The sequence below is a fragment of the Oncorhynchus kisutch genome, linkage group LG10 (genome assembly GCF_002021735.2).
Source record: "Oncorhynchus kisutch isolate 150728-3 linkage group LG10, Okis_V2, whole genome shotgun sequence".
NCBI classification, from domain to species: Eukaryota; Metazoa; Chordata; class Actinopteri; order Salmoniformes; family Salmonidae; genus Oncorhynchus; species Oncorhynchus kisutch.
The window spans coordinates 3,398,974-3,423,685 of record NC_034183.2 but is presented as its reverse complement, the minus strand read 5'-3'; the positions used below and the strand labels follow the sequence as shown (position 1 = coordinate 3,423,685).

Below are 24,712 nucleotides of genomic sequence, written 5' to 3'. Positions count from 1 at the left end.
TTATGGGAAAAATGACTGATTTACAGTTCATGGGGGTTGCCTAATCACATATATGAAGTTTTGGAAAGATCTGACTTTTTTAACCCCTCGAAACAGCCCAAGAGACACCAATTATGACACTTCCGGTTGGCACAGGAAGCTATAAATCAACACATATCCTCACTGGGGTATGCTTTTACAGAATCCTGAGTTTTAAGTCCTTACGTTAAGAATTGACTGATTTACACAGGGTTGAATGCACTATGTCTATCAAACTGCAGGCAGGGTATGGATAAACACTTTTAGGGTGATTTTAACCACTTCCGGTTGGTCCAGGAAGCTTAGAATCAACACAGGTAGACCTCGTAGTGGCCTGATGGACTGTCATCGAAGACAGGTTCATACGACATTCATAACCCACATAGGCTTCAGGTTGAATTTAGGGGTGCAGGCAATGTATTCCTATGGGGAGAGAAGTCAATGCAAACTCTTTGAAGTAAACACCCTCTTTTAACTATTAAGGGTTAATGCCACACGGTCAATGTTAGGCTTGCACAGATCGGGAGGACCTTAGGAACGTACCTGAGGTCGAATTGTGCTTCTCACCCTAACGGTTCTCTCACTGTCACCCAAAAGCAAATGACGTTGTGGGGCAGGCTTCATTTTGGGCCTACTTTTCTAATGGTCGCTGCGCCTAGACCGAGCGAGCTACGGTCAAGCGGGATATCTCGTTGAACTCGGCACGGCCTAGAGATTATGTTTATGCCATTGCCTGCTCTCTGTGTCTTTGAGCACCGCACTTTATCACTCCATCCTTGCTGTGTGTGTATGTGAAAGCTTTTCTTTGACATCTGTTGGGAGAAATGACTGATTTACAGTTCATGAGGGTTACCTAGTCACACATATGAAGTTTTGGAGAGATGTGACTTTTCTAACCCTTCAAAACAGACAGTGTGACCCAATTAAAGGCACTTCCGGTTGGCACAGGAAGCTATAAGTAAACACATGTCTTGATTGACATAGAAACTTACAGAATCCTGAGTTTTAAGTCTTTAAGTTAAGAATTGACTGATCTACGATCTACACAGGGTTGAATGTAGTCATTTTCACCTTTGAAGGTTATGTACATCAAAACACCTTTTGGGTTAATTTAACCACTTCCGTTTGCTTCAGGAAGCTTAGAATTGGCACAGGTAGACCTCATAGTGGTCTGATGGACTGTCATAGAAGACAGGTTCATAAGGCATTCATAACCCACATAGGCTTCAGGTTGAATTTAGGGGTGCAGGCAATGTATTCCTATGGGGAGAGAAGTCAATGCAAACTCTTTGAAGTAAACACCTTCTTTTAACTATTAAGGGTTAATGCCACACGGTCAACGTTAGGCTTGCACGGATCGGGAGGACCTCAGGTACGTTCCTGAGGTCGAATTGTGCTTCTCACCTTAACGGTTCTCTCACTGTCACCCAAAAACAAATCACATTGAGGGCCAGCCTTCATTTTGGGCCTACTTTTCTAATGGTCGCTGTGCTTAGACCGAGCGAGCTACGGTCAAGCGGGGCATCTTGTTGAACTCGGCACGGCCTAGAGAATATGGAAATGCCATTGTAGGCTTTGTGTGTCTTTAAGCACCGCACTTTGTCACTCCATCCTTGCTGTGTGTGTGTTTCTGTGTGTGTGTGTGTGAGAGAGAGCTTTTCTTTGACATCTGTTGGGAGAAATGACTGACGTACAGTTTATGGGGGTTGCCTAATCACACATATGAAGTTTTGAAAAGATCTGACCTATTTAACCCTTGGAAAATGCCACTGTGACACCATTTAAGGCACTTCCGGTTGGCACAGGAAGCTATAAATAAACTCATATCCTGATTGAGGTATGCCTTTACATAATCCTGAGTTTTAAGTCTTTACGTTAAGAACTGAGTTATTTACGGAGGGTTTAGGGAGTGTGTGTTATTTCAGAAAATCATAAAAAATCACAGAAATCTCGCAGAGCTCCGCAGCACACTTTAAAAAGATTCGTAAGAACACCCTGCAACTGGATCTGTAACCGTTGAAAAAAAAAAACACCTATCCGTGAACATCACCAATCTGTCGTTGTACGATTTCTCTTAAATGACGATAGATAAATGGCTGTTTTTTTTTTTATTGACACCGGAGGCTCCTTGACTTTGACGTGAAGTGGAAAAATAATTTCTCTATTTTCATTTTGGACCTTTAATCACAGATAAATGGCCATAACTCAAAAACCGTTGAGGCCTAGACGCCATCTTGTTCGGGGCCAACTGCCCGTTATGCCAAACCTACGCTCACCGAGTTTCGGCTTTGAAATATTTTCAGTTTTCGAGATAAGGCCCCGTCGTGAATCGTGATGTTTTGTCCAATTGCAATATGATTGCTTATGCCCTCTTGTGGGAATTTCCGGGACAGCGGCAAAATGACCAAAATCTTATTATTTTTGTAAAACGGAAACCGAATGTCCGACAAAGTTCATTTGATGACTTCCCGGTAGGTCCGGCCCTGCCGCTCGGCCCGACGCCGTCCGCGAATTTTACAAATGATTTCGGACGTCTAGTAAGGGACCGTACATTTGCAATATGGACTTTCGCACTAACCATATGGCACCTGCCGAAATCTTCCCTTAAGGTATGTTAATGTAGACATGGGGGAACTTAGTGATATTAATGTAGACATGAGGGAACTTAGTGATATTAATGTAGACATGAGGGAACTTAGTGATATTAATGTAGACTTGGGGGAACTTAGTGATATTAATATAGACATGAGGGAACTTAGTGATATTAATGTAGACATGAGGGAACTTAGTGATATTATTCATGTTAATGTAGACATGGGGGAACTTAGTGATATTAATGTAGACATGGGGGAACTTAGTGATATTAATGTAGACATGGGGGAACTTAGTGATATTAATGTAGACATGGGGGAACTTAGTGATATTAATGTAGACATGGGGGAAATAGTGACATTATTCATATTAATGTAGACATGAGGGAACTTAGTGATATTAATGTAGACATGAGGGAACTTAGTGATATTATTCATGTTAATGTAGACATGGGGGAACTTAGTGATATTATTCATATTAATGTAGACATGGGGGAACTTAGTGATATTAATGTAGACATGGGGGAACTTAGTGATATTAATGTCGACTTGGGGGAACTTAGTGATATTAATGTAGACATGGGGGAACTTAGTGATATTAATGTAGACATGGGGGAACTTAGTGATATTAATGTAGACATGAGGGAACTTAGTTATATTAATGTAGACATGGGGGAACTTAGTGATATTAATGTAGACATGAGGGAACTTAGTGATATTAATGTAGACATTATGGAACTTAGTGATATTAATGTAGACATGGGGGAACTTAGTGATATTAATGTAGACCTGGGGGAAGTTAGTGATATTAATGTAGACATGAGGGAACTTAGTGATATTATTCATGTTAATGTAGACATGGGGGAACTTAGTGATGTTATTCATATTAATGTAGACATGGGGGAACTTAGTGATATTAATGTCGACTTGGGGGAACTTAGTGATATTAATGTAGACATGAGGGAACTTAGTTATATTAATGTAGACATGGGGGAACTTAGTGATATTAATGTAGACATGAGGGAACTTAGTGATATTAATGTAGACATGAGGGAACTTGGTGATATTATTCATGTTAATGTCGACTTGGGGGAACTTAGTGATATTAATCATATTAATGTAGACATGAGGAAACTTAGTGATATTAATGTAGACATGAGGGAACTTAGTGATATTATTCATGTTAATGTAGACATGGGGGAACTTAGTGATATTAATGTAGACATGGGGGAACTTAGTGATATTAATGTAGACATGGGGGAACTTAGTGACATTATTCATATTAATGTAGACATGAGGGAACTTAGTGATATTAATCATATTAATGTAGACATGAGGGAACTTAGTTATATTAATGTAGACATGAGGGAACTTAGTGATATTATTCATGTTAATGTAGACATGGGGGAACTTAGTACACATGATTCATGTTAATGTAGACTTGGGGGAACTTAGTGATATTAATGTAGACATGAGGGAACTTAGTGATATTAATGTAGACATTAGGGAACTTAGTGATATTAATGTAGACATGAGGGAACTTAGTGATATTAATGTAGACATGAGGGAACTTAGTGATATTAATGTAGACATGGGGGAACTTAGTGATATTAATGTAGACATGGGGGAACTTAGTGATATTAATGTCGACTTGGGGGAACTTAGTGATATTAATGTCGACTTGGGGGAACTTAGTGATATTAATGTAGACATGAGGGAACTTAGTGATATTAATGTAGACATGAGGGAACTTAGTGATATTATTCATGTTAATGTCGACTTGGGGGAACTTAGTGATGTTATTCATGTTAATGTCGACTTGGGGGAACTTAGTGATATTAATGTAGACATGAGGGAACTTAGTGATATTAATGTTGACATGGGGGAACTTAGTGATACTAATGTTGACTTGGGGGACCTTAGTGATATGAATGTAGACATGAGGGTACTTAGTAACATTAATGTAGACATGGGGGAACTTAGTGATATTATTCATGTTAATGTCGACTTGGGGGAACTTAGTGATGTTAATGTAGACATGGGGGAACTTAGTGATATTAATGTAGACACGAGGGAACTTAGTGATATTAATGTAGACATGAGGGAACTTAGTGATGTTAATGTAGACATGGGGGAACTTAGTGATATTAATGTAGACATGAGGGAACTTAGTGATATTAATGTAGACATGAGGGAACTTTGTGATATTAATGTAGACTTGGGGGAACTTAGTGATATTAATATAGACATGAGGGAACTTAGTGATATTAATGTAGACATGAGGGAACTTAGTGATATTATTCATGTTAATGTAGACATGGGGGAACTTAGTGATATTAATGTAGACATGAGGGAACTTAGTGATATTAATGTAGACATGAGGGAACTTAGTGATATTAATCATATTAATGTAGACATGAGGGAACTTAGTGATATTAATGTAGACATGAGGGAACTTAGTGATATTATTCATGTTAATGTAGACATGGGGGAACTTAGTGATATTAATGTAGACATGGGGGAACTTAGTGATATTAATGTAGACATGAGGGAACTTAGTGATATTAATGTAGACTTGGGGGAACTTAGTGATATTAATATAGACATGAGGGAACTTAGTGATATTAATGTAGACATGAGGGAACTTAGTGATATTATTCATGTTAATGTAGACATGGGGGAACTTAGTGATATTAATGTAGACATGAGGGAACTTAGTGATATTAATGTAGACATGAGGGAACTTAGTGATATTAATCATATTAATGTAGACATGAGGGAACTTAGTGATATTAATGTAGACATGAGGGAACTTAGTGATATTATTCATGTTAATGTAGACATGGGGGAACTTAGTGATATTATTCATATTAATGTAGACATGGGGGAACTTAGTGATATTAATGTAGACATGGGGGAACTTAGTGATATTAATGTCGACTTGGGGGAACTTAGTGATATTAATGTAGACATGGGGGAACTTAGTGATATTAATGTAGACATGGGGGAACTTAGTGATATTAATGTAGACATGAGGGAAATTAGTTATATTAATGTAGACATGGGGGAACTTAGTGATATTAATGTAGACATGAGGGAACTTAGTGATATTAATGTAGACATGATGGAACTTAGTAACATTAATGTAGACATGGGGGAACCTAGTGATATTATTCATGTTAATGTCGACTTGGGGGAACTTAGTGATATTAATGTAGACATGGGGGAACTTAGTGATGTTAATGTAGACATGGGGGAACTTAGTGATATTAATGTAGACATGAGGGAACTTAGTGATATTAATGTCGACTTGGGGGAACTTAGTGATATTAATGTAGACATGGGGGAACTTAGTGATATTAATGTAGACATGAGGGAACTTAGTTATATTAATGTAGACATGGGGGAACTTAGTGATATTAATATAGACATGATGGAACTTAGTAACATTAATGTAGACATGGGGGAACTTAGTGATATTATTCATGTTAATGTCGACTTGGGGGAACTTAGTGATATTAATGTAGACATGGGGGAACTTAGTGATGTTAATGTAGACATGGGGGAACTTAGTGATATTAATGTAGACATGGGGGAACTTAGTGATATTAATGTAGACATGAGGGAACTTAGTGATATTAATGTAGACATGGGGGAACTTAGTGATATTAATGTAGACATGGGGGAACTTAGTGATATTAATGTAGACGTGAGGGAACTTAGTGATATTAATGTAGACATGAGGGAACTTAGTGATATTAATGTGGACATGGGGGAACTTAGTGACATTATTCATATTAATGTAGACATGAGGGAACTTAGTGATATTAATGTAGACATGGGGGAACTTAGTGATATTAATGTAGACATGGGGGAACTTAGTGATATTAATGTAGACATGGGGGAACTTAGTGATATTAATGTAGACCTGGGGGAACTTAGTGATATTAATGTCGACTTGGGGGAACTTAGTGATATTAATGTAGACATGGGGGAACTTAGTGATATTAATGTAGACATGGGGGAACTTAGTGATATTAATGTAGACATGAGGGAACTTAGTTATATTAATGTAGACATGGGGGAACTTAGTGATATTAATGTAGACATGAGGGAACTAGGTGATATTAATGTAGACATGATGGAACTTAGTAACATTAATGTAGACATGGGGGAACTTAGTGATATTATTCATGTTAATGTCGACTTGGGGGAACTTAGTGATATTAATGTAGACATGGGGGAACTTAGTGATGTTAATGTAGACATGGGGGAACTTAGTGATATTCATGTAGACATGAGGGAACTTAGTGATATTAATGTAGACATGAGGGAACTTAGTGATGTTAATGTAGACATGGGGGAACTTAGTGATATTAATGTAGACATGGGGGAACTTAGTGATATTAATGTAGACGTGAGGGAACTTAATGATATTAATGTAGACATGAGGGAACTTAGTGATATTAATGTAGACATGGGGGAACTTAGTGACATTATTCATATTAATGTAGACATGGGGGAACTTAGTGATATTAATGTAGACATTGGGGAACTTAGTGACATTATTCATATTAATGTAGACATGAGGGAACTTAGTGATATTAATCATATTAATGTAGACATGAGGGAACTTAGTGATATTAATGTAGACATGAGGGAACTTAGTGATATTAATGTAGACATGAGGGAACTTAGTAACATTAATGTAGACATGAGGGAACTTAGTGATATTATTCATGTTAATGTAGACTTGGGGTACCTTAGTGATATTAATGTAGACATGGGGGAACTTAGTGATATTAATGTAGACATGGGGGAACTTAGTAGCGTTATTCACATTGTTTAACTGAGTTTTACACGTGAGCTTGTTTTTTTGAGAAACAGTCTAAGGTTATGTGAAGTACTATTAATGTGAATAATAAACTCAGCAAAAAAAGAAACGTCCCTTTTTCAGGACCCTTGTCTTTCAAAGATAATTAGTAAAAATCAATATAACTTCATAACTTCATTCATCTTCATTGTAAAGGGTTTAAACACTGTTTCCCATGCTGCTTGTTCAATGAACCATAAACAATTAATGAACATGCACCTGTGGAATGGTCGTTAAGACACTAATTACGGTCACAGTTATGAAAACTTAGGACACTAAAGAGGCCTTTCTACTGACTCTGAAAAACACAAAGAAAGATGCCCAGGGTTCCTGCTCATCTGCGTGAACGTGCCTTAGGCATGCTGCAATGAGGCATGAGGACTGCAGATATGGCCAGGACAATAAATTGCAATGTCTGAACTGTGAGATCCCTAATACAGCGCTACAGAGAGACAGGATGGACAGCTGATCCTCCTCGCAGTGGCAGACCACATGTAACAACACCTGCACAGGATCAGTACATCCAAACATCACACCTGCGGGAAAGGTACAGGATGGCAACAACAACTGCCCGAGTTAAACCAGGAACGCACAATCCCTCCATCAGTGCTCAGACTGTCCGCAATAAGCTGAGTAAGGCTGGACTGAGGGCTAGTAGGCCTGTAGTAAGGCAAGTCCTCACCAGACATCACCGGCAACAACGTCGCCTATGGGCACAAACCCACCATCGCTGGACCAGACAGGACTGGCAAAAAGTGCTCACGAGTCGCGGTTTTGTCTCACCGGGGGTGATGGTCGGATTTGCAATTATCGTTGAAGGAATGAGCGTTACACCGAGGAATGTGCTCTGCCGGGATCGATTTGGAGGTGGAGGGTCCTGGGGTAGTGTGTCACAGCATCATCGGACTGAGCTTGTTGTTATTGCAGGCAATAACGCTGTGCGTTACAGGGAAGACATCCCCCTCCCTCATGTGGTACCCTTCCTGCAGGCTCATCCTGACATGACCCTCCAGCATGACAATGCCACCAGCCACCTGCTCGTTCTGTGCGTGATTTCCTGCAAGACAGGAATGTCAGTGATCTGCCATGGCCAGCAAAGAGCCCGGGTCTCAATCCCATTGAGCACTTCTGGGACCTATTGGACCGGAGAGTGAGGACTAGGGCCATTCCCCCCAGAAATGTCTGGGAACTTGCAGGTGCCTTGGTGCAATAGTGGGGTAACATCTCACAGCAAGAACTGGCAAATCTGGTGCAGTCCATGAGGAGGAGATGTACTGCAATACTTAATGCAGCTAGTGGCCACACCAAATACTGACTGTTACTTTTGATTTTGACCCCCCCTTTATTCAGGGATTACATTATTCCATTTCTGTTAGTCACATGTCTGTGGAACTTGTTCGGTTTCTGTCTCAGTTGTTGAATCTTGTTATGTTCATACAAACATTTACACGTGTTAAGTTTGCTGTTAATAAACGCAGTTGACAGTGAGAGGACGTTTCTCTTTTTGCTGAGATTATGTTTCCATCGTCTCTTTATGTCTTTCAGCTCATAGGGATGATTCTTGTTTGCTGCCTGTATCGAGGTCTGAAGGAGGAGTCATACTGAGCATCGCTGATGGCACAACTACAACAGCAAGAAGACAACAACACAACCACAACAACAACATATTTACCAGTATTTAGATATGCTTTCTCTCTGTCTCGGACGCTACATACGTCTCATGTAGATATGTGGAATGAAAGTCGTTTTTTTTCAAAGACAAATTTAATCTATGTTGAAATTTAGGTAAGGCAGGCAGCAAGAAACAGGCAAAGAGGCAGGCAGACAGACAGGCAGGCAAAGAGGCAGACAGGAAGGTTGCAGCAGACAGACAGACAGACAGACAGGCATGCTGTGGGACAGCCAGACAGACAGGAAGGAAAATAAGCTGTGGGATAGACAGCCAGACAGGAAGGAAGACGAGCTGTGGGATAGACAGCCAGACAGGAAGGAAGACGAGCTGTGGGATAGACAGCCAGACAGGAAGGAAGACGAGCTGTGGGATAGACAGCCAGACAGGAAGGAAGACGAGCTGTGGGATAGACAGGAAGGAAGACGAGCTGTGGGATAGACAGCCAGACAGGAAGGAAGACGAGCTGTGGGATAGACAGCCAGACAGGAAGGAAGACGAGCTGTGGGATAGACAGCCAGACAGGAAGGAAGACGAGCTGTGGGATAGACAGCCAGACAGGAAGGAAAACGAGCTGTGGGATAGACAGCCAGACAGGAAGGAAGACGAGCTGTGGGATAGACAGCCAGACAGGAAGGAAGACGAGCTGTGGGACTGCAGTGTTATAGAGTTGGATAGCGTCTAGCCTGTATTGTATGAGTTTCTATTCCATGTTTTATTTTCTCTTCCTGCCATAGTCTATTCTGCCTTGGGTAGATGCTGGTCTATTCTGCCTTGGGTAGATGCTGGTCTATTCTGCCTTGGGTAGATGCTGGTCTATTCTGCCTTGGGTAGATGCTGTTCTATTCTGCCTTGGGTAGATGCTGGTCTATTCTGCCTTGGGTAGATGCTGGTCTATTCTGCCTTGGGTAGATGCTGGTCTATTCTGCCTTGGGTAGATAGATGCTGGTCTATTCTGCCTTGGGTAGATAGATGCTGGTCTATTCTGCCTTGGGTAGATAGATGCTGGTCTATTCTGCCTTGGGTAGATAGATGCTGGTCTATTCTGCCTTGGGTAGAATAGATGCTGGTCTATTCTGCCTTGGGTAGAATAGATGCTGGTCTATTCTGCCTTGGGTAGAATAGATGCTGGTCTATTCTGCCTTGGGTAGATGCTGGTCTATTCTGCCTTGGGTAGATGCTGGTCTATTCTGCCTTGGGTAGATGCAGGTCTATTCTGCCTTGGGTAGATGCTGGTGGATTTCGACATGTACAGTGCCTTCAGAAAGTACCGTATTCATACCCCTTGACTTATTCCACATGTTGTTGTGTTACAGCCTGAATTCAACATGGATTTAATAGATTTTCCTCAATACCACATAATGATAAACTGAAAACATGTTTTTGGAAATGTTGAAAAATGTTGAAAAAAAAATGTGTTGAAAATTAAATACAAAAATATCTCATTTACACAAGTATTCACAACCCTGAGTCAATACTTTGTAGAAACAACTTTAGCAATGCTTACGGCTGTGAGTCTTTCTGGGTGAGTCTCTAAGAGATTTCCACACCTGGATTGTGCAACATTTGCCCATTATTCTTAAAAAATTCTTCAAGCTCTTTCAAATGATTTGTTGATCAGGGCAAGACAACCATTTTCAGGTCTTAGATTTTCAATCAGATTTTTAAGTCAAAACCATAACACGGCCACTCAGGAACATTAACTGTCTTCGTGTTAAGCAACTCCGGAGTAGATTTGGACTTGTGTTTTAAGTTATTGTCCTGCTGAAAGGTGAATGAATCTCCCAGTGTCTGGGAGACTGAACCATATTTTCCTCTGGGATTTTGCCTGTGCTTCATTCCATGTGTTACTGAGAAACACTCCCCAGTCCTTAATTAACAATTACAAGCATACACATAACATGATGCAGCCACCACTATGCATGAACATATAAAGAGTGTTACTCAGTAATGTGTTGTACTGGATTTACCACAAACAGAATACTTTGTATTCAGGACAATTTTTTGCAATATTACTTTAGTGCCTTGACATTTTTTTTTAGGCTTCCTTCTTTTCACTCTGTCATTTAGGTTAGTATTGTGGAGTAACTACAATCCATCCTCAGTTTTCTCCTGTCACAGCCATTAAACTCTGTAACTGGTTTAAAGTCATCATTGGCCTCATGGTGAAATCCATGAGCGGTTTCCTTCCTCTCTGGCAACTGAGTTAGGAAGGACGCCTGTATCTTTGTTGTGACTGGGTGTATTGATACACTATCCAACGTGTAATTAATAACTTCACCATGATGAAAGGGATATTCAATGTATGTTCTTATTATGTTTAGCTTCCTTCCAATAGGTGCCATTCTTTGTGAGGCATTGGAAAACCTTCCTGGTCTTTGTGGTTGAATCTGTGTTTGAAATGTACTGCTCAACAGGTACCTTACAGATAATTGTATGTGTGGGGTACAGAGATGAGGTAGTCCATTCAAAAATCATGTTAAACACTATTATTGAATACAGAGTGAGTCCATGCAACTTATTATGCGTCTTGTTAAGCACATATTTACTCCTAAACTTATTTAGGTTTCCCATAACCAAGCGGTTGAATAATTATTGACTTATTTAAACTTTTCATGTTTTATTCATTTGTAAACATTTAGGAAACAATAATTCCAGTTTGACATTATGGGGTATTGTGTGTAGGCCAGTGAGATTTTTTTTTTGTGCAATTCAATCCATTTTAATTCAGTCTGTAACACAACAAAATATGGAAAAAGTCAAGGGGTGTGATTACTTTCGTGTATGTGCCCCATGACCTTAGCTAAAAAGGCGAGTTTTAGGCCTTAAATAGGATTATATTGAAGCTGTTTATGAAGTTCAAAGGAGTCTGTTACATTTGTTTATTTAGCATTACTTTTGTGCCTTATATTCAACACACATGTATTTTCAGATTTGTTATAAATTATCTTATTTGCATTATTTAATCCTCAATTGCTACTGTCCACTGTACACATTACTTTTATTTTGAAATGCGTTCAGAGAGAGAAAACGTGTGTTGAACTGTCATTGGCTAGATGAAACGGAGGTCATACTATCATTGGCTGGATTTCCAAACCCGTTCCTGTTTTAATTTTTATAATGGGTCATTAAGTTTTCCTGACAGCAAGATATTATGCTGGCAGTACATGGCGGAATTCTGTTTTCAAAATAAGAGTCCTCCTACAAAGACATGCTAAACTTTTTTTTTTTACTCTAGTACAGTACTGTTTTTCACAGCATTTCAATCACATTTAATAAAATATATGGATAATCTGACACTTTTTGTTGGTAATATTGATTTATTCATACAAACATTTCTCTAGAACGCATGTTGTTTAGGCTATATGTAAAGAAATACACTTTTAATAAAATACAAAATATATGTAATTGGAATTACTCAAGAGTCTACAAAACTTAAATTGGTCTTTTCTGCTGGATTTAATACAGAGTGCTGGTGAGTTCTTACTCCACACACTATATTCAATACACTGCTTGTGAAACAAAATATCCAATACATGTACCATTTACTCCATATATTGTAGTATGTCTGTCGGGAACATTTGAATTCAAGATACACCAAATTTAAAGTGGAAAACTACATGTGAAAATCTGTTTGGCCAGTAAAGTGGGATGGTTTTCAGTGGTTGAATTACATGTTTTCAGCACTGCAAGAGAACTACACCTGTAAAGCCCGTTACGCACTTCTAAGCAGTGGGGATATTCAGGCTTACCTTATGAAGATGCATAACGGACTTTGCAGGCGTGGTTCCCTTGCGCTCGCAAGCTGTCACCTGTGCAACTGACTCTGTACCGTAACACCCTGTATATAGCCTCCACATTGACTCTGTACCGATACCCCCTGTATATAGCCTCCAAATTGACTCTGTACCGTAACCCCCTGTATATAGCCTCCACATTGACTCTGTACCGATACCCCCTGTATATAGCCTCCAAATTGACTCTGTACCGTAATACCCTGTATATAGCCTCCAAATTGACTCTGTACCGTAACACCCTGTATATAGCCTCCACATTGACTCTGTACCGATACCCCCTGTATATAGCCTCCAAATTGACTCTGTACCGTAACACCCTGTATATAGTCTCCACATTGACTCTGTACCGTAACGCCCTGTATATAGCCTCCACATTGACTCTGTACCGGTACCCCCTGTATATAGCCTCCACATTGACTCTGTACCGGTACCCCCTGTATATAGCCTCCACATTGACTCTGTAACGTAACACCCTGTATATAGCCTCCACATTGACTCTGTACCGGTACCCCCTGTATATAGCCTCCACATTGACTCTGTACTGGTACCCCCCTGTATATATCATACTACACCTGCTTTGATGCTTGTGGGATGTGGCAGGGCTTGCAAATGATCACGGATTAGAAAGGGAAACCCAGCCGAGAGATGCCCAGTGATGCAAGCCTACCAGAAGAGCTAAATGTCGTCTATGCTCGCTTCGAGGCAAGCAACACTGAACCATGCGTGAGAGCACCAGTTGTTCCAGACGAATGTGTAATCATGCTCTCTGCAGCCGGTGTGAGTAAGACCTTTAAACTTGTTAAGCTTGTTAACTATTTTGTAACTCCTCTGTGTAACTGTGTTATAACTCCTCTATGTAACTGTGTTGTATCTCCTCTGTGTAACTGTGTAACTGTGTTATTACTCCTCTATGTAACTGTGTTGTATCTCCTCCAGGTCCATGAGTGTGGAGACCAAGCCAGGGCCAATGCCAGGATGAGGATCAGGAAAGAAGTGGTTCTGTATGCTGGTGGTGGACACAAGGACAAGTCTGTAGATCCTAACAACAAGGCCTATCTACACAGGAAGCTGGACTCCAAACTCAAAGAAATGGACAAGTAGAAGAAGACCAAACCCAAAGAGAAAGAGGATTATTGACCTTTTTAAATACAATAGATAGTTTTATTTAAATCGATTACTGCTAAATTAGTTCAACCTGTTCGTCGGTATCTTCTATAAGTACACCATATAAGGGTATCTTCTATAAGTACACCATATAAGGGTATCTTCTATAAGTACACCATATAAGGGTATCTTCTATAAGTATATAACATTTATTATAAACACGCATGGTCACAAATACACAAGATCAACTAGTTGGTTTGCTACTAAACATTTTCTGACCTCTGACCTTTATCAATGGCTATAATTATAATATGGTTGACTATTCATCTTTTGCACACTTGAGTACTGAATAGTGATGGTGATTACAAATGGCTGGTCAGGGGACAGACGGTCAGGGGACAGATGGTGAGGGGACAGATGGTGAGGGGACAGATGGTGAGGGGACAGGTGGTCAGGGGACAGATGGTCAGGGGACAGACGGTGAGGGGACAGACGGTCAGGGGACAGATGGTCAGGGGACAGGTGGTCAGGGGACAGGTAGTCAGGGGACAGATGGTCAGGGGACAGATGGTCAGGGGACAGATGGTCAGGGGACAGGTAGTCAGGGGACAGGTAGTCAGGGGACAGATGGTCAGGGGACAGGTAGTCAGGGGACAGGTAGTCAGGGGACAGATGGTCAGGGGACAGATGGTCAGGGGACAGATGGTGTTATGGTAGTATAATCTGGTCCAGTACCTCTATAGATATAGTGAGGGGACAGATGGTCAGGGGACGGGAGGTCAGGGGACAGGTAGTCAGGGGACAGATGGTCAGGGGACAGATGGTGTTATGGTAGTATAATCTGGTCCAGTACCTCTATAGATATAGTCAGGGGACAGATGGTCAGGGGACGGGAGGTCAGGGGACAGATGGTCAGGGGACAGATGGTGTTATGGTAGTATAATCTGGTCCAGTACCTCTATAGATATAGTCAGGGGACAGATGGTCAGGGGACAGATGGTCAGGGGACAGATGGTGTTATGGTAGTATAATCTGGTCCAGTACCTCTATAGATATAGTCAGGGGACAGATGGTCAGGGGACGGGAGGTCAGGGGACAGGTAGTCAGGGGACAGATGGTCAGGGGACAGATGGTGTTATGGTAGTATAATCTGGTCCAGTACCTCTATAGATATAGTCAGGGGACAGATGGTCAGGGGACGGGAGGTCAGGGGACAGGTAGTCAGGGGACAGATGGTCAGGGGACAGATGGTCAGGGGATAGATGGTGTTATGGTAGTATAATCTGGTCCAGTACCTCTATAGATATAGTCAGGGGACAGATGGTCAGGGGACTAGAGCTGTTTTCCTCCTCATACATCCCAGGAGCAAAATAAGGAAAGATCCTCTCAGTGAACTTCTCTTTGAACATGTGTATCAGCGTTGAGTCTACTGCGTTCAGAAACAGCACCTTCCCTCGGTCGTAGTCCAGCTCTATAGTGATTCTCCACGGCTTCCTCTCTCTCTTCACGTCCAGGCGCGTCCGCGGGGACGTCTGGGCCCAGTACGTCTCCCCGTTACACAACCCGATTACCCAGAATCCCTCAGCAGGGTTGAGGAAGATGGTGGACTTGCGTTTGATGGACTCTCGGGCGACTCCGATGTACCAGTCTCTGCTCTGGCCCACCTCTACGGTCCAGCTGTGTCTTCCGGAGGTGAAACCTGTCGCTCCCAGGACAGAGATGCGGCTAGTAAGGCGCTCGGGGTTGTCTGGCAGGAGTCTCTTTTTGCTGTACCTCACCATGCTGAACTCCCTAGAGAAGCTGAGGTTGGACTGGGCTGTGTTGGGGTCCAGGGTTATGGGGACTGGAAGGAGGAGAAATATCTATTACTACAGAGTATGATAATTGGTAGAGCAGATGGAGTGTTAATTGGTAGAGCAGATGGAGTGTGTTAATTGGTAGAGCAGATGGAGTGTTAATTGGTAGAGCAGATGGAGTGTTAATTGGTAGAGCAGATGGAGTGTGTTAATTGGTAGAGCAGATTGAGAGTGTTAATTGGTAGATCAGAAGGTGTGTGTTAATTGGTAGAGCAGATGGAGTGTGTTAATTGGTAGAGCAGATGGAATGTGTTAATTGGTAGAGCAGATGGAGTGCGTTAATTGGTAGATCAGAAGGTGTGTGTTAATTGGTAGAGCAGAAGGAATGTGTTAATTGGTAGAGCAGAAGGAATGTGTTAATTGGTAGAGCAGCATACAGATACAATGGGAATCCAAAAACATGTTTTGAATGTCTGACTGACTGCCTGACAGACTGAATATCTGACTGACTGACTGATTGTCTGACTGACTGTTTGACTGAATGCTTGACAGACTGACTGACTGAATGTCTGACTGACTGACTGATTGTCTGACTGACTGACTGACTGATTGTCTGACTGACTGACTGACTGAATGTCTGACTGACTGACTGACTGATTGTCTGACTGACTGACTGAATGCTTGACGGAATGTCTGACTGACTGATTGTCTGACTGAATATCTGACTGAATGTCTGACTGACTGTCTGACTGACTGTCTGACCATCTCTCTGACTGACTGTCAGATGGACTGTCTGACTGATTGTCTGACTGAATGTCTGACTGACTGTCTGACTGACTGACTGACTGTCTGACTGATTGTCTGACTGAATATCTGACTGACTGTCTGACTGACGGTCTGACCATCTCTCTGACTGACTGTCTGACTGACTGTCTGACTGAATGTCTGACTGATTGTGTGACTGAATGTCTGACTGACTGTCTGACTGTCTGACTGACTGACTGTCTGACTGATTGTCTGACTGAATGTCTGATTGTCTGACTGATTGTCTGACTGAATGTCTGACTGAATGTCTGACTGACTGTCTGACTGACTGTCTGACTAATTGTCTGACTGACTGTCTGACTGACTGTCTGTCTGACTGTCTTACTGTCTGACTGACTGACTGACTGACTGATTGTCTGACTGACTGACTGTCTGACTGAATGTCTGACTGACTGACTGACTGATTGTCTGACTGACTGTCTGACTGATTGTCTGACTGAATGTCTGACTGACTGACTGACTGATTGTCTGTCTGCCTGACTGACTGTCTGACTGACTGATTGTCTGACTGTCTGACTGACTGACTGACTGACTGATTATCTGACTGACTGACTGTCTGACTGAATGTCTGACTGAATGTCTGACTGAATGTCTGACTGAATGTCTGACTGACTGACTGACTGATTGTCTGTCTGTCTGCCTGACTGACTGTCTGACTGACTGATTGTCTGACTGTCTGACTGACTGACTGACTGATTATCTGACTGACTGACTGTCTGACTGAATGTCTGACTGAATGTCTGACTGAATGTCTGACTGACTGATTGTCTGACTGACTGATTGTCTGACTGAATGTCTGACTGTCTGACTGAATGTCTGAATGACTGAATGTCTGACTGATTGTCTGACTGAATGTCTGACTGTCTGACTGACTGACTGATTGTCTGACTGACTGACTGATTGTCTGACTGACTGACTGACTGACTGTCTGACTGAATGTCTGACTGAATGTCTGTCAGATTGTCTGACTGAATGTCTGTCTGCCTGACTGTCTGCCTGGACCACTGAGCTCTCTATTAACAGGTTGCACAAACATACATTTTGTTTATGCATAATTACATTTTCAAAATGGTAGTCTGTTGCATGGGAGATCTGTTTCTGGATACCAAAACTATCTAAATGTTTTTTGGAATTTACATGAATAGCTATGAGAAAAACCCCAGTGTAGCTCACCCCATTGGACAATGTCTGCCATCTTCTTCCAGATTCCAAACTTGAGTGATTGCAGATGTTTGGCAGCGTCTATGAGGATTCCTCTGATACACTCTGGCTCTCCCAGGGGACCTTTGGTCCTGAAACACGATGGATTTATCATCAATAAGGTTTCGATAAAAACAGAATGTAAACAATTGTTGACTTTATTTAGTAATGGTTGTTAGCAACAGTAGGTAAGGGATGCCTAGTCCATTATGTATTCAATGTATTCAACTCAATGTATTCAACTGAAATGTGTCTTCCCGCATTTAACCCAACGCCTCTGAATCAGAGAGGTGCCTTAATCAACATCCACGCCTTCGGCGGTCAGGGAACAGTGGGTTAACTGCCTTGTTCAGGGGAACAGTGGGTTAACTGCCTTGTTCAGGGGAACAGTGGGTTAACTGCCTTGTTCAGGGGAACAGTGGGTTAACTGCCTTGCTCAGGGGAACAGTGGGTTAACTGCCTTGTTCAGGGGAACAGTGGGGTTAACTGCCTTGCTCAGGGGAACAGTGGGTTAACTGCCTTGTTCAGGGGAACAGTGGGGTTAACTGCCTGGTTCAGGGGAACAGTGGGGTTAACTGCCTGGTTCAGGGGAACAGTGAGTTAACTGCCTTGTTCAGGGGAACAGTGGGTTAACTGCCTTGCTCAGGGGCAGAATGACAGATGTTTTATGTTGTCAGCTCTGGGATTCGATTCAGCAACCTTCCGGTTACTGGCCCATCGCTTTAACCACTAGGTAGTAGTAGTAGGTAGTAATACCTGTACACCGGACTCGCCACCTTGTCGCGGACATTCTGTTTTCGACCCTCTCTCTCTCTCCTCCCTCTCTCCCCCCGTCTCTATCTCTCTCTCTCCTCCCTCCCTCCTCTCTCTCTCTCCCCTCCCTCCCTCCCTCCCTCCCTCCCTCCCTCCCTCCCTCCCTCCCTCTCTCTCCCCCCTCTCTCTACTGCACTGTCTCTAACTGAATGCTCGGCTATGAAAAGCCAACTGACATTTCCTCCTGAGGTACTGACGTGTTGCACCGTCTACTACCACTGTGATTATTATTATTATTAGTAGTAATATGAGTTATTAATAAAAGGTAGTAATAGTATTTGGTTATAGTAGGTAGTAATTAGTAATAGTATGTAGTATTAGTAGTAATATTAGTTAGTAAAAGTAGTAACATGAGTTATTAATAGTAGGTAGTATTAGTATGTGGTTATAGTAGGTAGGAATAGTATTATATAGCAATTGTAGGTAGGAACAGTATTATATAGTAATTGTAGGTAGGAATAGTATTATATAGTAATTGTAGGTAGGAATAGTATTATATAGTAATTGTAGGTAGGAATAGTATTATATAGTAATTGTAGGTAGGAATAGTATTATATAGTAATTGTAGGTAGTAATAATTGTAGGTAGGAATAGTATTATATAGTAATTGTAGGTAGGAATAGTAGTACTAGTATTATATAGTAATTGTAGGTAGTAATAGTAGGTTGTAATAGTAGGTAGTACTAGTAGGTTGTTATAGTAGGTATTAATAGTAGTTAGTAGTAGCAGTAGGTAGTACTAGTAGTAATAATAGTTATTAGTAGCAGTAGGTATTGATATTGATATTAGGTAGTAATTGTAGGTAGTAATAGTAGGTAGTAATATTAGGTAGTAATAGTAGGTAGAAATAGTAGGTAGAAATAGTAGGTAGTAATATTAGGTAGCAATAGTAGGTAGTAATATTAGGCAGTAATATTAGGTAGTAATAGTAGTGATATTAGGTAGTAATAGTAGTGATATTAGGGAGTGATATTTGTTAGTAATATTATGTAGTAATAGTAGGTAGTAATATTAGGTAGTAATATTATGTAGTAATAGTAGTAATATTATGTAGTAATATTATGTAGTAATATTAGGTAGTAATATTATGTAGTAATATTATGTAGTAATAGTAGGTAGTAATATTATGTAGTAATAGTAGTAATATTATGTAGTAATATTATGTAGTAATAGTAGGTAGTAATATTATGTAGTAATAGTAGTAATATTAGGTAGTAATATTATGTAGTAATAGTAGGTAGTAATATTAGGTAGTAATATTATGTAGTAATAGTAGGTAGTAATATTAGGTAGTAATAGTAGTAATATTAGGTAGTAATATTATGTAGTAATAGTAGGTAGTAATATTAGGTAGTAATATTATGTAGTAATAGTAGGTAGTAATATTAGGTAGTAATAGTAGTAATATTAGGTAGTAATATTATGTAGTAATAGTAGGTAGTAATATTAGGTAGTAATATTATGTAGTAATAGTAGGTAGTAATATTAGGTAGTAATAGTAGTAATATTATGTAGTAATATTATGTAGTAATAGTAGGTAGTAATATTAGGTAGTAATATTATGTAGTAATAGTAGGTAGTAATATTAGGTAGTAATAGTAGTAATATTAGGTAGTAATATTATGTAGTAATAGTAGGTAGTAATATTAGGTAGTAATATTATGTAGTAATAGTAGGTAGTAATATTAGGTAGTAATATTATGTAGTAATAGTAGTAATATTAGGTAGTAATAGTAGATAGTAATATTAGGTAGTAATATTATGTAGTAATATTATGTAGTAATAGTAGTAATAGTAGATAGTAATATTAGGTAGTAATATTAGGTAGTAATATTAGGTAGTAATATTAGGTAGTAATATTATGTAGTAATAGTAGTAATATTAGGTAGTAATAGTAGATAGTAATATTAGGTAGTAATATCAGGTAGTAATATTATGTAGTAATAGTAGTAATATTAGGTAGTAATATTATGTAGTAATAGTAGATAGTACTAGGTAGTTAGTAGGTAGTAACATTAGGTAGTAATAGTATGTTGTGATATTATGTAGTAGTTAGTAGTAGTAGTTAGTAGTAGTAGCAGTTGGTAGTGGTAGTAGTAATTGTTAGTAGTAGTTAGTAGTGGTAGTAGTAGTTGTTAGTAGTAGTAGTAGTTAGTAGTAGTAGTTAGTAGTGGTAGTAGTTGGTAGTGTTAGTGGTAGTCTTTAGTAGTAGTAGTAGTAGTTCGTAGTGGTAGTAGTTGGTAGTGGAAGTAGTAGTTGTCTGTAGTAGTAGTAGCAGTAGTAGTAGTAGTCAGTAGTAGTAGTTGGTAGTAGTAGTGGTAGTAGTAGTGGTAGTAGTATTAGTAGTAGTTAGTAGTAGTAGCTAGTGGTAGTAGTAGTAGTTGGTAGTCGTTAGTAGTAGTAGTAGTTTGTCAGTAGTAGTAGTAGTTGTTGGTAGTTGTCAGTAGTAGTTAGTAGTAGTAGGTGTTGGTAGTTGTGGTAGTAGGTAGTCTTAGTAGTAGTAGTAGTAGTAGTAGTAGTAGTTAGTCAGTAGTAGTTAGTAGTTAGTAGAAGTTGGTAGTTAGTCAGTAGTAGTAATTGTAGTAGTTGGTAGTCTTAGTAGTAGTAGTTGTTGGTAATAGTTAGTAGTAGTAGTAGTTAGTAGTAGTTGGTAGTTAGTCAGTAGTAGTAATTGTAGTAGTTGGTAGTCGTAATTGTTAGTAGTAGTAGCCCTTCACATACCTGCTCTTTGTCTTCTTGTAGTCCTAAAGAAGTAGAGCAAAACAATGTGATGTTATTGATTTTATTAGGATCTCTTTTAGTCCACCATCTTCCAAGAGTCCTTAAACATTAAAATACAATTTATAATACAAACACACTTTCACATATAACACACTATTACAAACATACATAATACACTAGTATAATGACCCAATAAATACTCAATCTAAAGAAATATTGATTGAAAAGATTTATATTAATAATAATTCACTTAGTGGTTAGAGTGTAGAGGAGGTAGGTACACTAGTGGTTAGAGTGTAGAGGGGGCAGGTAGTCTAGTGGTTAGAGTGTAGAGGAGGTAGGTACACTAGTGGTTAGAGTGTAGAGGGGGCAGGTAGTCTAGTGGTTAGAGTGTAGAGGTGGCAGGTAGTCTAGTGGTTAGAGTGTAGAGGTGGCAGGTAGTCTAGTGGTTAGAGTGTAGAGGTGGCAGGTAGTCTAGTGGTTAGAGTGTAGAGGTGGCAGGTAGACTAGTGGTTAGAGTGTAGAGGTGGCAGGTAGACTAGTGGTTAGAGTGTAGAGGAGGCAGGTAGCCTAGTGGTTAGAGTGTAGAGGTGGCAGGTAGCCTAGTGGTTAGAGTGTAGAGGTGGCAGGTAGCCTAGTGGTTAGAGTGTAGAGGTGGCAGGTAGCCTAGTGGTTAGAGTGTAGAGGTGGCAGGTAGTCTAGTGGTTAGAGTGTAGAGGGGGCAGGTAGCCTAGTGGTTAGAGTGTAGAGGTGGCAGGTAGCCTAGTGGTTAGAGTGTAGAGGTGGCAGGTAGCCTAGTGGTTAGAGTGTAGAGGTGGCAGGTAGCCTAGTGGTTAGAGTGTAGAGGAGGCAGGTAGTCTAGTGGTTGGAGTGTAGAGGTGGCAGGTAGTCTAGTGGTTAGAGTGTAGAGGTGGCAGGTAGTCTAGTGGTTAGAGTGTAGAGGAGGCAGGTAGCCTAGTGGTTAGAGTGTAGAGGCGGCAGGGTAGCCTAGTGGTTAGAGTGTAGAGGTGGCAGGTAGCCTAGTGGTTAGAGTGTAGAGGTGGTAGGTAGCCTAGTGGTTAGAGTGTAGAGGCAGGTAGTCTAGTGGTTAGAGTGTAGAGGTGGCAGGTAGCCTAGTGGTTAGAGTGTAGTGGTGGCAGGTAGTCTAGTGGTTAGAGTGTAGAGGTGGCAGGTAGTCTAGTGGTTAGAGTGTAGAGGTGGCAGGTAGTCTAGTGGTTAGAGTGTAGAGGTGGCAGGTAGTCTAGTGGTTAGAGTGTAGTGGTGGCAGGTAGTCTAGTGGTTAGAGTGTAGTGGTGGCAGGTAGCCTAGTGGTTAGAGTGTAGAGGCAGGTAGCCTAGTGGTTAGAGTGTAGAGGTGGCAGGTAGTCTAGTGGTTAGAGTTTAGAGGAGGCAGGTAGTCTAGTGGTTAGAGTGTAGAGGCAGGTAGCCTAGTGGTTAGAGTGTAGAGGTGGCAGGTAGCCTAGTGGTTAGAGTGTAGAGGCAGGTAGCCTAGTGGTTAGAGTGTAGAGGTGGCAGGTAGCCTAGTGGTTAGAGTGTAGAGGCAGGTAGCCTAGTGGTTAGAGTGTAGAGGTGGCAGGTAGTCTAGTGGTTAGAGTGTAGAGGCAGGTAGCCTAGTGGTTAGAGTGTAGTGGTGGCAGGTAGTCTAGTGGTTAGAGTGTAGAGGTGGCAGGTAGTCTAGTGGTTAGAGTGTAGAGGTGGCAGGTAGTCTAGTGGTTAGAGTGTAGAGGTGGCAGGTAGTCTAGTGGTTAGAGCGTAGAGGAGGCAGGTAGCCTAGTGGTTAGAGTGTAGAGGTGGCAGGTAGCCTAGTGGTTAGAGTGTAGAGGTGGCAGGTAGCCCAGTGGTTAGAGTGTAGAGGAGGCAGGTAGTCTAGTGGTTAGAGCGTAGAGGAGGCAGGTAGCCTAGTGGTTAGAGTGTAGAGGTGGCAGGTAGCCCAGTGGTTAGAGTGTAGAGGAGGCAGGTAGCCTAGTGGTTAGAGTGTAGAGGCAGGTAGTCTAGTGGTTAGAGTGTAGAGGTGGCAGGTAGCCTAGTGGTTAGAGTGTAGAGGTGGCAGGTAGTCTAGTGGTTAGAGTGTAGAGGTGGCAGGTAGTCTAGTGGTTAGAGTGTAGAGGAGGCAGGTAGCCTAGTGGTTAGAGTGTAGAGGTGGCAGGTAGCCCAGTGGTTAGAGTGTAGAGGAGGCAGGTAGTCTAGTGGTTAGAGTGTAGAGGTGGCAGGTAGCCTAGTGGTTAGAGTGTAGAGGTGGCAGGTAGCCTAGTGGTTAGAGTGTAGAGGTGGCAGGTAGCCTAGTGGTTAGAGTGTAGAGGTGGCAGGTAGTCTAGTGGTTAGAGTGTAGAGGTGGCAGGGTAGCCTACTGGTTAGAGTGTAGAGGTGGCAGGTAGTCTAGTGGTTAGAGTGTAGAGGTGGCAGGTAGCCTAGTGGTTAGAGTGTAGAGGTGGCAGGTGGCCTAGTGGTTAGAGTGTAGAGGCGGCAGGTAGCCTAGTGGTTAGAGTGTAGAGGTGGCAGGTAGCCTAGTGGTTAGAGTGTAGAGGCGGCAGGTAGCCTAGTGGTTAGAGTGTAGAGGCGGCAGGTAGCCTAGTGGTTAGAGTGTCGAGGTGGCAGGTAGTAGACTAGTGGTTAGAGTGTAGAGGCGGCAGGTAGCCTAGTGGTTAGAGTGTAGAGGCGGCAGGTAGCCTAGTGGTTAGAGTGTAGAGGTGGCAGGGTAGCCTACTGGTTAGAGTGTAGAGGTGGCAGGGTAGCCTACTGGTTAGAGTGTAGAGGCGGCAGGTAGCCTAGTGGTTAGAGTGTAGAGGCGGCAGGTAGCCTAGTGGTTAGAGTGTAGAGGTGGCAGGGTAGCCTACTGGTTAGAGTGTAGAGGTGGCAGGGTAGCCTACTGGTTAGAGTGTAGAGGCGGCAGGTAGCCTAATGGTTAAAGTGTAGAGGTGGCAGGTAGCCTAGTGGTTAGAGTGTAGAGGTGGCAGGTAGCCTAGTGGTTAGAGTGTAGAGGTGGCAGGTAGTCTAGTGGTTAGAGTGTAGAGGAGGCAGGTAGCCTAGTGGTTAGAGTGTAGAGGTGGCAGGTAGCCTAGTGGTTAGAGTGTAGAGGAGGCAGGTAGCCTAGTGGTTAGAGTGTAGAGGTGGCAGGTAGCCTAGTGGTTAGAGTGTAGAGGTGGCAGGTAGTCTAGTGGTTAGAGTGTAGAGGAGGCAGGTAGCCTAGTGGTTAGAGTGTAGAGGTGGCAGGTAGTCTAGTGGTTAGAGTGTAGAGGAGGCAGGTAGCCTAGTGGTTAGAGAGTAGAGGCGGCAGGTAGCCTAGTGGTTAGAGTGTAGAGGCGGCAG

At 41.5% G+C, this 24,712-nt stretch overlaps 2 protein-coding genes across 7 annotated transcripts in view; one reads left to right on the top strand and one right to left on the bottom strand.

Moving 5' to 3' along the window:
* The window catches only part of LOC109883999 (CD151 antigen), a 60,059-nt gene extending 47,606 nt beyond the window's left edge, over window positions 1-12,453 (top strand). For all 5 annotated transcript variants that reach the window (XM_020475993.2, XM_020475989.2, XM_020475991.2 and 2 more), the window contains one exon: window positions 9,028-12,453. In XM_020475993.2, the coding sequence (XP_020331582.1) occupies window positions 9,028-9,087 (60 nt within the window). In that variant the 3' untranslated portion in view covers window positions 9,088-12,453. The remainder of the gene's footprint in view (window positions 1-9,027) is intronic.
* A 1,608-nt stretch (window positions 12,454-14,061) lies between these two features.
* The window catches only part of LOC109883997 (nuclear factor 7, brain), a 15,726-nt gene continuing 5,075 nt past the window's right edge, over window positions 14,062-24,712 (bottom strand). For both annotated transcript variants that reach the window (XM_031832898.1, XM_031832897.1), the window contains exons 4-6: window positions 21,408-21,430; window positions 17,847-17,965; window positions 14,062-15,895 (exon numbers count right to left, since the gene is read on the bottom strand). In XM_031832898.1, coding sequence (XP_031688758.1) covers window positions 15,321-15,895; window positions 17,847-17,965; window positions 21,408-21,430 — 717 coding nt within the window. In that variant the 3' untranslated portion in view covers window positions 14,062-15,320. The remainder of the gene's footprint in view (window positions 15,896-17,846; window positions 17,966-21,407; window positions 21,431-24,712) is intronic.